At 39.6% G+C, this 16,264-nt stretch overlaps 1 protein-coding gene across 1 annotated transcript in view; it reads left to right on the forward strand.

Annotated features, from left to right (window-relative positions):
- Positions 1-16,264, forward strand: part of angpt1 (angiopoietin 1) — a 58,211-nt gene that overhangs the window by 32,419 nt on the left and 9,528 nt on the right. Inside the window, exons 5-7 of the mRNA XM_034094526.2 lie at positions 2,929-3,056; positions 4,412-4,513; positions 7,704-7,876. Coding sequence (XP_033950417.1) covers positions 2,929-3,056; positions 4,412-4,513; positions 7,704-7,876 — 403 coding nt within the window. The remainder of the gene's footprint in view (positions 1-2,928; positions 3,057-4,411; positions 4,514-7,703; positions 7,877-16,264) is intronic.

A 16,264-nucleotide genomic window follows, 5' to 3' on the forward strand; every position in this document is an offset into this window, starting at 1 on the left:
GGAGGTGAAGGAGTAGGTAGATCTCACCGACCATGGGACCAACTGCCACTGCTTTTCGACAACATTTAAAACACAGTAGCAACAGAGCTCTTTCTTTTTCCATTTTCGGGGGAGTGCTTTTTTTTGTTTGAGAAACGGATCGGTGTTTTCATTTGCGGAAACGGTTAGCATTTCATGCCATCGAGTGGCGTCTGCTTGCGTAAGTCTTTGTTTTGAAACCTGAGCCTGAGTGTTTCCTTTTTAAAGCCTGAACTGAAATCGTCTTTGACTTTGCTTGGGGGAAGATGACATATTTAGAAAAGGGAGTTTAACACTAAATCTTCATAAATGTATTTCTTCCCCAGCTGCCATTTGTGGCTTTCCTAAAATCAAAGCTTCCAATCTTTTCTTCAGCCGTTGCAGTGCAAACTGTGCCCTTTTAAGATTTGTTGATGTGGCCAGATGCGTCAGTGGAGCTCTTGTTTAGGTTGTAATCATTACCCAAACCTCATTAGGGTGCAATGAGCCACACACTGTGATTAACGAAAATTGTCCTCAGCTTTGGAACACTGTACACATTTCTGGCTGCTTAATATGATTTTGTTTTACAGTGTTCTATTATCCCACTAAATGCAAAACATTCATCATTTTTACAGCAGCTTACTCGAAGTCAAAAACGGTGGAATTATCTTGGGTTTCCACTCAAAGCTCAAATGGCATTTACGTGTTGTAATGCCTAAACACGACAGTATGGTAAACCACTTCATTAGACATCACTTTACGATCCAAACCTAATTTTTGAATGCGGCACATGATTATTTTTCTGCTTCACTGACCAGCAGAATGAGCCGACACGTATTGTTGCAAAGACCCTGTAAGGTGTTTTTTATTTTCACAGAGGGAATTAGACTGTTTTATTATATGTTGCATTTTCACACGTCTCTGAAAACTGTTAAATGGAGCAATATGCAATTTGCTTTGCCAATTACATTGTAAAAATCTATTTCCAAATGATCTTATAATTCCTTATACTGTAAATGTATTTGCTAATGCTAAGTAGTTTTACTTGAGTGATTGGTTGCTTCAGCAGGATATGGGAAGAAAAAGGGAGTATGATTTCTATTAATAAAGAAATATAGCTTGAAAGTCATGAATTGTGCCTCACTACCCAGCAACCTTAATCATCTCCCCATAGGAAACAAGCACTGCACAAGTGCACATCATTGTTGTGAAGTTTACTGTGGGAATGTACTATAATATAATATTGTTTCGCAGCCTTCATATATGAATACACAGGAGAAATTTGCTGGATTTTGTTTGGAATCACTTAAACTCTCAGCAGCATTCAGAGACTGATTGTAGTCACATGGGAGCAGTGATGTCCATGGCAGTCCATTAGGCTCCATTACTCACTCTCTTTAGTTTGAGTATTTGGGATCATTTGGCAAGGGTACTGATTTATGCAAACACCCAAGCCCTGCTGGTCTTTTCACATGAACCCCCTACTGAATACGAGTCCCCACTGAACCACAAAATAGTTTTCTGTAAATAAATATTGGGACATAAATAATATTTGTAGAGCTGGGTAGCAAGCTGTTCAAGGGAGCCGCTCCTACACTTGAGCATGGCGTCCCTCTGCTAACTGTCTTCCTCTCACCGAGGGGGATCTCAAAGCAATTGTGAAATGATTGTCCCCACTGTTCCAGATCGAATGCCAGAAAGTTCCCCTCTGTCAATGATCTCTGTGGCCCCTAGAACATGCCCTGCTGTCTGCCGGCTTGGGGTAAATTACCGCCTGACAGGGCCGCTCTTTGTTGAATTAGAGTCTGGAGCACGAGGGCCCACTCTGTCAACCCGTCACAGCAGGAGATTCTTGTCGCCGACACTCAATACTTTGTCAAAATGCTCAGATTGTACACCCAAATGAGCGCCCTGCTCACTGGGATGTCCTGCACTGAGGAGGGGGGATCAAAGCGAAGGCGATGGATCGCTGACACATTTCGCTTTGCCCTGACATCTTCTTTGACTCAACCATTTTTAACCTTGAAAACAATGGTGTGAAAATTGAGATGAACCCCTTAGATGGGAGTAGGACGAAAGAGAGAGGGGAAAAAAAGGGAAATCGGAAGGAATTTCCATCAATATAACAAGGGCTAAATATAAACCACTTGTTATAACAGGAAATTGAAATGTATAGCTTGTAGTATTTTGTCCTTACCCCCATGCTTGGTTTCAAAATAGTGCCGCCATAATTATCCACAGATGGATATGGATGCAGCTGGTCAAAGTTTGAGGCCCTTTGTCTCAAAAGTGGGAGATCATCCAGTTGGTGAAACGTTCTTTTTCTCACTAATAAGTTAGTTGCCCTCAGATTTGATCTGGCCGTTACGAGATACTCGCAGTGCGACCTTAACAATTAGCTTCTGCCTCAGACCCCTTATTGTTTGTCCTCTGAAATGTTCAGATCTGAAATATGATAAATTGACTTGTTAAGTGGTCAGTCGCAATTCGTGATTTCATAAAACATTATAGAACTATGATTTCCACACTTGTCGGACAGAAGAGGTTGTATGCAGGGTAAGAGTTTTTAATTGCATGGATGTTTTCCTTTTTTTCAGTGCTATTCCTGTGTCTGGATCCCTTCTTTTATCATAAAATATTCTATAACATCGAAGCTTTGTCATCCTGTCAGTCAAAATCTCATGTTTCTGATAGACAGCTGGCATGTTCTATAAAAAAGTGGCTTTAAAGAACAGTTTGACGGCAGAGAAAACATGAGCATGTTTCCTTAAATGTGACCTTTAAATCAAATTTATAGCATTTCACAAGTAAAGATCCAAAAACAACTGTTCAGTGGCTCAATAACTATTTTTTAATTTGAGCTTGATTTGTATTTATAGAACTTTAAGTAGTGTAACACAGTGTCCCTTTTTGCTTATGTACCCACAGTCGTGCCTAATAGCACAAAGGTTGTTGACGAGGAGAAGAAGTTTCGAGACTGTGCCGACCTCCACAAGGCTGGCTTCCATAAGAATGGAGTCTACACCATCCAGATCAACCCTCAGGAGACCAAAAAGGTGAGAAGCCTCAATATCAGCCAGCGATGCACTCTAAAGTGAAATCCTCTGCCTTTTCATCACTTGTGGGTTAATTGGATTAGGAATACCCATAGCTGAAAATACACTTGGCAGCTTTGTGATTGCACAAGTTTAGCAGGTGGTTGTGAAACAGGACACTGAGCTGATCAGGATGGTTACGTGTGTGTGTGTGTGTGTGTGTGTGTGTGTGTGTGTGTGTGTGTGTGTGTGTGTGTGTGTGTGTGTGTGTGTGTGTGTGTGTGTGTGTGTGTGTGTGTGTGTGTGTGTGTGTGTGTGTGTGTGTGTGTGTGTGTGTGTGTGTGTGTGTGTGCTCTTAACCTCCAAGCAATGCTTACATATTCTTGGGAGTGATGATTCAATAAGTGAAGAGGTCGGCAGGAGGTTTGTATGTTTGGGTTTCTGTCTCAAAGTCAAACTCGGTGCTGCTGGGCTAATCGCACACATTTTAAATCTACTTTTTGTGAAAGGGCAATTATAATGTTGTGTATTGTGAAAACAAGCTTCATGCCTCTGCGTGAACGTTTCCGGCAGCAGTTTATTAGCTTACCTTTCACTATTATATCTCATTGGAGTTAGTTAGCCTATAGCTTGATCACGTTAGCACTGACTCGCACTAGATGTTGCTTTTCGTTCATGTTACTTCAACACCTGCCGAGTCATTGGCAGCGCCAGGGTACTCGGCATTGTTTTTGTCCCACATTATATTTAAGTAAGTAATGACTAAGTTGTGCTTGTATACCATGAATGATGAGCTAGTCTTGGGGGAGGAAATTATGTCAAGGGTACTTCCTTAATTATACCCAGGCTGTGTTCATGTGTGTTCAGCTGTGTGGGCTGGCTGAGGTGAGAGACCTTCTCCACTCCACCCGGGGTCTCCTCAAAACAAAGAGCAACACAGCAGATAGAGCGCCAGCGATGCATTATCAGCTTACACACGCTGAGGTCCAAGGTCAAGGGCCACATTACACCCAGGACCCCCTCTTTGATCCTACAGAAACATGGCCGCCTGATGAGGAACATCTCTGGGGAGTTGGTGAGGGATAAGCAGACGCTGATTAAGTTTGAGGAGGACACAGATACGACACATTCCCAAAGATGATTCATCGTCAAAGCTGGGAAGAGGCGTGTCTGAAACCAAATCATTGCCCAAATGACCCTTCATTGTTTGTTAATGCCGTTGAGAGTCACATTTAAATCTCAATCCAACAGCTTGTTAGTTCAATCTCTTCTGAATCCAGAAACAAATATACAAAGACCTATGTGTGCTTTTGTTCCAATACCCTAATACACTTGTTTTTCCCACCCTCCTTTGCTCTTTCTTTTACACTGTGTAGGTGTATTGCAACATGGAGACAGCTGGTGGTGGATGGACGGTCATCCAGCGCAGAGAAGACGGCAGTGTGGACTTTCAGAGAACGTGGAAGGAGTACAAGATGGTAAGACGAGACTAATGTGTGCACTCATCCGTATCCATTCAAGCAAGACGATAATGGTGGTCCTTAAGACAAGGCAACACGCAGACAACATAAGGAGAATGCACAAATCCATATCAATGAATAAAAAAACTGCGCAATGAGCCAAACATCCTGTTTCTAAAATATGCTTCTGCAGGGGATGATGACAAATAGCGTGTGCTTTTTGGACCCAATTGAACATGCTGAAACTAAGAGGCAGGATGTCATTCCTCCTCAGCAGTAGCTCGCCGTCGTTTTTTGTACTGCCAGTATTGCCAGGGGTATCTGAGATTTGCTCCGCTTCTCAGCCGAGGCTTCAGTGACATGCTGTTATTCTTCTTCTTTTCAACAGGAAATGATTACCTATATCTGCAAACAACCCATGTGTTTAGTCTCCATAGCGCTGTGCCAGCTGTTTCATCTGTTTGTCATCAAGGAGAGATCTATGCATATTTGCATTAACGGTGTTAACATATCCGAACCTAAGCTGTGTTTAGACGGTACATTGGATTTATTATTGCTGGCAGTTGCATTGCTTGTGTTTGCTGAGTAAGACACCTGTGTGTACCTTTCAATAGCTGTCAGTTTATTGTTAAAAGGAGTATGTTTATTCTATCCTCTGTAATCTGCTTTATGTTACTAGTTTAAAATATTTCCCATGTCTCCGCTTTTATTGATGTACAATTTAACAGTCAATGGGGAAGGGTTTCAAAGAGCTTGTGGGACATTATAAACCACATAACTCTTAAGTTGGATCAAATAAAAGCACTTACACGGGACTAAGCAATGGTGGAAGGATTGTGCGTAAAAAAGGAACACACTGAATGATGATAATAAGTAAAAGGGACAAAGTAGAAAAAAAATAAGGAAATGTGAGACCTAAAAAGTAAGCACCGTAGAGAAAGACGTGGAAGCCTTCCAGCTCCGAACAGGTGTCGTAGAGAGCATGGAGTGCATTTCAGTACATGAGGGCAAACTCATGGACCTTGGCCGACATGTACAGTGCTGATCACACAGCTTAGCATTACTGTTCCTCTCCTTGAAACGCCTGGATGTGATCGATGGTGTTTTATTGTGTTATTAATGTTCTCATTGTTGGTCTCCAGAGGCCTGCGCTTGCAGATTTAAAGTACTTGGAGGATTTGTAAATCTTTCAGTAACAACTGACATGTTTCTTTGTGGGGCCGTGGAGAGAATTTTGGCAACAGGGATGTCGTGCAAATGTTAAAATGAGATTTTAACACCATCAAATGTTTTTCCATTTCATTACCAGGGGACACAGGTCACAGGAGACCTTGCAAATTACATTCTCAACTCACTCTTTCATCTTATCAGCATGTGAAAATGGTGTTTGTACAGCAGTTTGTCCTAACCACTGCTCTACAAGCACCCCAGGGAGTAGGTGGGAATCTCAAGTAAGCTGTCCATCACACTTGGCAAGTTATCACGTGTGCCGATGATACTTGTATGAAGTAAAAAATGTACATTGAAAAGTTTGCTTAATTACATTACGGTTGAAATTGAATCATGATCTGGTTTGTTTCTTAAACGTTTTTTTTGGATGGGTCAAACTTTTGAACTATGCATTTAAATAAAGGGCAGTGCCGAGGAGATTCAGACTCATGTCTAAAAAAAGACCGCAAATGTATAAACTGATAAAAGAGAGTTGGCTAAAAGTAGGAATAAACCATTTAAATGGTTAACTCAAAGTAACACATTCTGTCACTTGAGGTTGTATAATGCAAACTTGACCAAAACCACCTAAACATTGACAATTCAATGGTCTTAAAAAAAGATTGTATTGGTAAATAATAATTCCATATGTTAAAATGTATGTACATTCAATTATAATCCATTGCCAGTACCAGAGATCATCTGATAGGGCCGCTTTGAAGGTATGTTGGACAGAAAAGGTCTATTGTTGGAGAGGATTGGACTCTCTGTTATGTTACTTTAGCTTTGTGTATGCAACAGTTGCTCAATGATTACAATTACCTTTCCAGACAGAGTGTAACTGAAAAGCAACCCAAAGCGATCAGTCCAACAATGTGACTAACCTTCTCCTCATCTTTTCTGAGCTGAGTGATATAGATCAGGTTTGCGTGTCATGGAAAGTGAAGAACCGGAACAATATAAAGAAGAACTGTCAACAGGTTCTTCTCAGCCTTTCCTCCTGCCAGAGTTATTGAAAATAACCATGGTCCCATTATGAGGCTTTGGGCTGAGCTGAAAGACAGTCAGAGGGGAACATCCCATCAGGAGTGAGATCAATTCTAGATACAAAGAGAAAAAAGGAGAGAAGCCGGTAATGGACCCCAGTCACTTTCTCTTCCACCCACTCGGCAGGACATGCCTCAGGCTTGAGGAATGCCCCATATTTACTTTCCCTCCTTCCCATTCCTCATCACCACACATGCTCAGCACAAACAGACTTCTCCCTGACTTTGCCTCCCTAGCCCATGTCACCCCCCCTTTCCTAATCTTTAATGGAGCGGTCCAGACTGTCCTGTCATGCTGTAATGTCATCCTGCTTCGTGATATTCCCCTCCGCAATCCACTGCTCTCGCTGCTGTCAGAAGCACTTTGCCTGTGACCGGGACCGAATACAAATGTGTACAGTTGTTTGAATGCAGTATGTATTTTGGGAAAGAAGTATTTAAATAGTAATGAGTTTAGCATGTGTGACTTGAGTGGAATACAGAAATGGAAAAAGGTGTGTGTCTACTTCAGCTGGTACCAATTTAGGCACTTGTAAGTTAGACTATCCATATGGAGGACAAAGCCAAAAGCAAGTTTTAAAAAAGTTGCATAAAATATGTTAATATACAATATGACAGATGTGTGGCTTTGTCACTGACATCTGGGGAAACAAAAAAGAATGCTTGAATAAAACAATTATATTTATGAAGTACAGAAACAGTTCTGCTGGTGGATAAACAACCACATTATTAGCATTTTGTATTGGTCTTTTCTCTGATTGACAAAAATAGATCGATGAATAAATGAGGAAATTCCTTCCCATCCATTCCACAATACCCTAGAGTGGAGATTTGATCATTCTAGGAAAAGAGGGGACATGGCAAAGAATAATCTCAAATCTATGATTTACAAAAAGGGTTTTCACTGCTATTTCCACACTGATCGTCATCATGTTTCTCTTTGTACATTGCAGGGCTTTGGGAGCTTGTCTGCAGAGCACTGGTTGGGGAACGAGTATGTTTACCAGTTGACCCGCCAGAGGCAGTATGCCCTCCGCGTCGAACTGACGGATTGGGAGACGGACGGAAACCAGGCCTTCTCACTATACGACCGTTTCCAAATCGGCAGTGAGAAACAAAACTACAGGTAATGCTCCTGATGTTGCTACTGATAGACATAGATTTGACCAGGAACACACAGACTGACAGACCTTTTTGTCTTTTTTACAGATTGTCACGGTTGCTGATAAATATACTTGTGTTTGAACTCCTATTTGGACCACATTTTACAGTGATACAGATGTCAAGCTGAAATCTGTTAAGTAATCTGCAGAAAGAAAATGTGCGACGCTTATTGCATGGTTCTATTGAACTATCTATTGGCAATCTTGTCCACTACTTTGATTCAGACTGAATTATTAAACATGTTTGGATGAATCTTCCATGACATCTGGCACAAACCTCCCTGTCAACCACTGTATAATTTATAAGCACCTTGGGGATCTCTTAATCTTTAATCCAGAACCATCTTTAGCCTTGATTACTGCATATCGGAAGATTGTGTTGCTGTGTCTTCAGCATATGTAACTAATAGGATGAAGGAAGGAGGAAAGGAGTTGTATAATTGAGCTCTCCAGACACTTCGATCATGTTGATCTTGTTATGCAAGACTGTGGCGAGGTTTTCTTCACATGGCAAATTCCTTCCAAACCAAATCTATAGCTTGTCATCTTCTCTACATTACAAAGTTTCCTTTGATTGACGCTTTGTCCCAGTGTGTTGCAGGGCCGAAGGTTTCTGTTTTCATTTGAGGGGGTTAATGATAACAGGCCTCAAACTATGGCAGATGCTTGGCCCTCTCAGATGTGGAACACTGTTGCAAATTCCCAGTTCCAAGCAATTGCTGGCTTCACAGGAGAAGGTTCTGACATCTCCAATTGAGCAGCTTTCACTTGAAGGCTGCTCCTCTCTGATAAGAGGTCCCTTAAGTTGCGAAATGTCTTGCGTCCAGCTTCGAATGAGGAAAGAGATTCTGAAGCTTAAAAGCATTTACCTCAACCCTCCAATGCCTTGCACCCAAGTGTTTCCCTTCAGCTGGGGGGGCGGGGGCGTCAGGCTTGTTGTCATAACTAATTTTCTGAATTGTCTTGCGATGACAGGAGTTTCAATTCACAAGGTTTCTGTTTGGACGAGCTCATACCTGGAGTGGGCTTAAAATGGATTTCAATCAAGCGGAAGAGATCAAGATGTTTTTTTCTTTGGACTTTAACAGAGTTGAGGTTTTGTTTGACCACAATGTTAGGACTCCATCTCTTGTTGCTGTACCTTTTTTTTAATCTCTATTTCAGGCTTTAAAAGTCATCCTTTCCTGTCTTCTCACATATATTTAATAACCCATATTTGATATTCTGTTCTTGCATTAGAGAAAACAACAATTCTTATTTTGCAGATGCAGCAGGCAAAGAGCAACCCTGGACCTTTTTATTCAGGCTTATACTGTTTGGAAATCCAATCCGCACACAGATATCTATAAATAGATTTTCTCTTGAAAAATAGTTGTGGAATGATCATCACACTCCTCTGAAACACAGCCAAAACAAACCAACGCAGCCATGTTTTCTGCTTGGCACCTCCCTGCTTTTAAATGTTAAAACAATCTGCGACAAGTTTCCTGGAATATCAGAGATAGTTAGTTGGATAGTAAGTGATATGACCATGGGTTTTAGATTATATTCTTTCATCCATGGTCGTTTACTGGAATAGATTGTACCATACATGCATCAGCGCAAATTAGAATTTTTTTATAAAGACCTCATTTGTTATTGTAAATGTCCGTGTTGTGCTCTCTGTAACACACACACACACACACAAGCTGTAAAAACAAAAGCACATAGACAAGGCCATGCAACATGCAAGCACCAGTAGGTAGAATAATTGAATAGTCTTAGTCCAACAATGCACATTTATCATTTATTGAGAATTACTAGGAAAGGGTTGTCTTGCTGCCAGCGTCTTGGTTTCATCTATATACTGTGAAACGCAAATGACTCAACTTGCAAAGAGGGAGGGAGGTGTGCAATTATTCCTTTGTGAAATATAAGGCCCTAATCCTTTATAAATGAAGTCATATTCGTGGAATAAATGTCATATTTATCACTAACACGCTAAAAGTCTGGACCTGCCATTTATCATATTACATTCATCTAATTCATGTTGGCATGTCCAGCATAATAAAACTATTATATCAGTACATTCAAAATGAGAAGTTTGAAATAACTTGAATCATATTTGTAACTACATTAAAACTCGTAGATGCCATGCACTTGTTTTCAGAATGTATGCTCTTAGAAGTACAGCATTAGAACAGAAACAGATCAAGAAGCCTACATCACTGCCATAGCAGCCAAATAAAAGAAGAAATCTACATCTGCACAGTGTTAGCTGACATCAGCCATGTTGTTTCAAAGTTAAACAAACAAATCCTGTGGACAACACTTTGAGGGGTACATTTGGGTTGACCAAGCTTCAAAGTTCCCACTGAACCACAACCTCATAATATTGTGAAATGAGCTTTCTGCATTGTGACTTGGGCCACGATAATTGCAGAGGTTACTGTCTTTGTAAACAACTGAAAAATGTCCCTATCATCAAACCTAATTAGGTTGCTGTGATACAGCATGGGTTGCAGAAAACAAAACAATACAATCAAATATAATATAATTTGATGACCTGCAAATATTGTTGTAATGATAGTCATCAGATCAACACATTCAGTTAATCGCTCTCATTTATCAAAGGTTATTTTCTGCGAAAAAGGGCTTTGTGCTAAATATCAATATAAAAAGAAAGAGTTGAAAAAAAAGAAAGGACAGATGCAATGAAGAAAAGTAAAATAGTGATTATGGCACAAAATAAAGAAGAATGCGCAATGTTACACAAGACGAAGTGCTTTAACAAGACAAGACGGAGCAATGACCAATCAAACAATACAATGGTATACATTGTTATTACTTCTTTATGGCTAATTATAAAGAGACCAGCTGGAGTGCGCTAGAATTACACAACCGAAAAAAATCTGCCCCTTCCTTCAGACTTCCTTACAGAGCCCCTCCTCCAACACACACGAACGCGCACATGACCAATGAGGGCACGAGATAAGTTTGTGCACAGATGGAAAGCTGACAGGCAATGTAGGTCATCCAGTTACTTTAGCCAGGCCGGCTAAAATGATTGGTCGTGCTTTTTACAGTACTACGGCTTCCACAGATGATATATTTTTATATATTTATTGTCAAAGCATTTCATTTATTCATTGCTATCGGGATGTTAAGAGCATTCCATGGAATATAACAAAAAGTGTTTCTGAAGTGAATTACCTAACATACCTTTTAAGATGTATTTGAATACCAAGATACTAAAGTAAATGTTAACTTTTGTAGTGTTAGCTAGCATCCAGTGGATAACTTTATATAACGGGACTAGAGGCTAACTTAATATGAAGGTCATTTGAAGGTATCATAGAGCGTGGGAATTTAGTACGATTGTTCTCCAAAGTTGTGGTCATATTGTTTCCATACAGTAGTAAGTTTTGCCTTAAAAAATAGTTTTTTGGCAAAACAATTAATAAATAATAAATATATATATATATATATTTTGTATGTACCTCCAATGTCCCCCAGCTGGAGGAATTTACTTGTATGTTTGTTTTTAAAACAACCCAATACATCTTTATTTAATAATGTCTTGTGTTCAGACAGCCAAGTCTATAAATCAAGTAAAAAATACACATTTGCACATATTTATTTTTCATTCATTCATTTCATTCATTTTATATCCTATAATTCATTCATAGCATTCTATTTCCATGTAAATTACTGCTTTATTTTATTGCTATTTAACTATATTTTATTACGGTGCCCTTAAAGATTTTTTTGTTTTATATTTTTTGTCTGCACCATGACATCAAGTCAAATTCCTCGTATGTGTGGCAATACACCTGTTTCTGATTCTGTTTCTGATTTGTGTGGTAATGGCCCAGTTTCCCTGTGGAATCAGATAGATATTGTAAGATGTTTTTCATGTGAGGATTAAGGAAAGAAATTGGCTGTTAGCCGGGCTCCAAAACATGGCAATTTATCTTTCTCCCCCCTAAACCCACCCCAGACCAAAACTGAGATAATCTAAGAGATCTCAATCCTTCTCTTGAATTACATCCTTGTAATATTATTTTTCCGAGGCTTCCAACAAAGGAGATGAAGCAACAGGCAGAAAGAATTATCAGCAGGACAATTTGTTAGAAATGGACAATATGTGGTGTGTTCTGAATGGTAATGTTTCTTTTTTATAAACAACTTAAAGTATATTGTGGAAGTATCATTGTTCTAACATAGTCTTAGAAAATCCAAGAAAGTAAGATGGATTACAATAAAACCAAGATACTGATCACTCACACAGAGCTTTGTTGTTAAGGCTGTACAAGGGCAAAATAAAGTGTTTTAATGTAGACAGGTCATAACACACTGACTGAATACATAAAGCAACAAAACAAACACTCAATAAACTGTCTAAAAACTACAAAAACTACTTACGTAATCTAACTCTATGGACGATAATAACTCTGGACGATAATAACTCTATGGACAATGACAAATGATCTTACGCTGGAACGAACAAGACAATCTGGCAACGAGACAGGGGAAGACGAGAACTATATATATACTAGACAGACAACACCAGGTGAAGACAATTAGACAATCACAACAGCGGGAAAACAGACAAGGCAGGAAACGTACTTTAGACACATGAGGGTAGACAAGACTATCAAAATAAAACTGGAACCTTAGGTTCCTGTCAACTTAGGTTGATATGGATGAAATCATCAGCTGCTGAGCTTACATACCAACAGATCCATCTCCATGACAACTGAACACACTCCTTGTGCAGATGAAGTCCTGAAACACGGTTGAAAGCTGTCATCAAATCATCACATTACATTTTATTTATATAGCCCAATGTCACAAATTGTGAATTGGCCTCATGGGGCTCTGTAATCTTTACAGCCTACGACCCCCTCTGTCCTTAGGTCCATGCAGCGGCTAAGGAAAAGATTCCTCCCTAATGAACATGGAAATGTGTAATTATTAAAAAAAACATATATGAACAAGATGGATCCAGGTGGATGTTGAGCTGCTTCAAGATATCGGATGAAAAAGCACCTTTTCCTTGAATTGAAGTTGTAATGCCAGATTTACAAGTAATGATTGAATTGTATGCTTACCTGGACACATTTTAGTTTCCAAAGGTTTAAAGGAAAGTGTCAAAGCTCTTTTTCTAGTAGTATATTGCGGGGCAGTTGTGGCTGAGAAGGTAGAGTAGTGGACCCCGAATCAGAAGGACTTTGGGTCAACCACCAGCACTGCAGTCAACATATTGAAGTCTCCTTTGGCAAAATACCTAACCCCAAATTGCTTCCGATGGTATGGCCAAAGGTGTGTGAATGCATGTGAAAGTATTGCTTAGCAGCCTCTGCCTTTGTATTAATGGATTAATGGTGACTAGTATAAGTAAATATGGAGTGAGGGTTCGTAAAAACTGGTAAAGCACTAGATAAATGCAGTCCATTTAGCATTTTAATGGAATTAAATTTCGGAAACCTCTGCAATAGGGAACTTTAATTACATGCCTTGTCCAATACATGTAATGCAGAAACCACTGAAGATTATAACTACACTACTATCTTATATGAATCTACTATATATACCATTTTCATTGGTTTATATGCGTCTCAATGGAGCTAAATGACACCCGAACACTCATCTCTTGGCCTTGCAGTAGGAAACGACCCATTGGTCAGGGTGATTAACCTCTGCAATGGGCCAATCAGACTGCAGTTCAGGAGGCAAATGACTGCCAGGTGTGTAACAGCATGAGCTGGACCCTAAGCTCACTGGGTTTCACCTTAATGTATGGAGATAAATGAAACCAAAGCAGACTAAGAAAAGTTGCATTTTTTTGTATCATTTTCAGCTGAGATTGTATTGAACATTCACACCTTTCAACAATTTTATAACTGTTGTTTTCATCAAAGTATCCCTTGAACTTTCTACAGCGAAGCATAGTGTACATTCCATTGCAGACATTGTTTTATGAGCTTTTCCTCTTACTGTACATCTCGAGAGAAATAATTGTATAAAGTCACTTTGTGACAGCAATATCCTCTGTTCAGGGTAACACGGTGTGTTGTAAAATGGGAAGTGTCAGATAAAAGTAAGACTGCGAATGTGCAACACGTTAGCAGATCTGAGGCCCCACACCAATCCCAGCACGCTCAGCTGTAATGCAACACATATCGTCTACGTGTGGGGAGAAAGTGACACACTTTGGGAATGACCAGTTCCACGGAGTCCTTCATAGGCACTTCTGTTATTAAATTAACTGCTTTTCTACCAGTATGACATTTGATTTATGCTTTTTCAAGGCGATTTCTAAGGAGACTGGCATGTCTAACAAAACTCTTATCTTGTACAATTCTATTGCTATGCTATTAAGTTTCTTTTTGTATATTAATGTTATGCATGTGTTTTTATGTGAAAGCTTGGACATTGATAAAAAAAACACGGCTAATGGAAACAAAAGTTAGCTCAAAAGTGGGAAGCCTTAATTTTTGTCTTGGCTGTAAATGTTTTAATAATGTCTAGCAATAATGTTTGTGAAGACAGATGGGGATAAAATATCAGTCATTGTATCGTAGTCTGACTTGGAAGGGCTCTCAGATAAACATAACTCAGTCATCTGATTCCTCACCTGACCCCGCTGAAATGAATTTCCCACATAGTTTGAAGAAGTTATACTCCAGAGCATAGACTCATTTTGAAAATTGAATCTGCATCTAAGCTTAAAGGCATGTTTTCCCCTAAAATTACTGAGAAGAATAAAAACAACACTTTTCTCCCTAACCCCCAGTGCAAATAGTTGTATATACCCCAAGTTTTGAAGTTGCTCAGTTGGAGACATTTGCAGCCTCGCCTCATACAATAATGTGTGGAATTGTAATTGTGCTGCTAAACACAATTGGATAATAACCTATAAAAGTTCAGCATTGTTTTTTTGAAACAGTGCCCCACTGATCTGCTGTAAACAGTTATAATTGGAATGTTTTTTCTGCTGACACAAGCCCTTCATTATCTCTAATGACCAGAGCCCTCTCTTTAGATGCATGCCTGCTTTCTGTCAAACTCTTGCTGCCATTTGAATTTTCCCAAACTCTTGCTGAAGGAAATATAAACTAAAATGATACTGCAGCTATATTCCCATTTTTCAAATGTATAAAATAATTTGTGGAACTGGAATCTAAAATTCAGGATTGGCGTTTCCCATGGCAGCAGTTAGCCAGCATCTGATTGCTTATGTTGCTATAAGATGCACTGATGCTAAGCGGAACGCATCATGTAAATCCTTTAAGTGTTGCGTCTTGCATTAGTGATTTTGCTTTTAACATTCAAAAATTGGGAGAGTCCCTTTTGATTTTTCAGTAGAAATTGGCGATAGCAATCTATGCTAACTACCTTTGTCTCAGAAAATGATAGCTAGTTAGCCTAGCTTGCTTTTTAACCAATTCAACTACAAGAAAACACTTTTACCTCATGTCATTTTAACACATAAGAAGTGTGACTTAGCTCTTAGCTGGCTAATGATGGCCGACTTTCTTTTATGACTTTATAAAATCGTAAAAGTTTAAGTTCACAAGGGTCAGCAGGTATCAAATATCAGCTTGGAAGTCTTAATATCTTGGTGAATAAGGGAGGGAAAGATATATGCATAACAAGATCAATGTAAACAAGAGAACTTCTGCTTATGAGGACATGCACTGTTGCTGTTTGAACTTTCTAATGTGTCAGAAGATCACAAACAAGCCGGCCTCCCGGGTTGATATTGGAATAATTACACGGCGGGTCATGAAGCTCCCTCCCCAGGGGTGTCATTGAGTAAAACCAAATGATTCTGCTCACAGCTCAATATTTTGGTTACTAATGAGCCTTGACAAATGACATAACTAAGTAACTTTAATAGGAACAATCTGATTTGCACGCATTGCCTGTTAAGTTCCTGTTCTGGCTGAGCATGTGTCTGTCCCCTGATTCATTTCATTAACATGATTTACTACAAACATCTCTCTTGTCTTTTTCTCTCTCATTCTTAGAAACAGGCCTCAGGAAAAGCATCTCTTCCTCTCGAGTTCATTACTTGGTCTTTTCATTCCCCCACTTATCCTTTAAGTGCATAATGGATCCTGACAGGAAAAAGTGCAGATGTCCGTTGAGTTGGGGATTGTTGGTCCTGTAAATATGCAGCGCAGCCTGTAAACACAGCCGCAGACTATTTAAAGCAGCCTGTCAAAGTGTCATGCTGAAAATCCCTCTTCATGATGCTCCTTGGCGATTTGTCAGCGCAACAGAGGTCGCAAGAGCTTTGGAAGACGGAGGATTAATGTGGAGCACAGTCTGTTCCTTATCAGAGCGGTAGCAGACCTCATCTT

This window comes from Pseudochaenichthys georgianus, chromosome 11 (assembly GCF_902827115.2).
Source record: "Pseudochaenichthys georgianus chromosome 11, fPseGeo1.2, whole genome shotgun sequence".
Taxonomy (NCBI): domain Eukaryota; kingdom Metazoa; phylum Chordata; class Actinopteri; order Perciformes; family Channichthyidae; genus Pseudochaenichthys; species Pseudochaenichthys georgianus.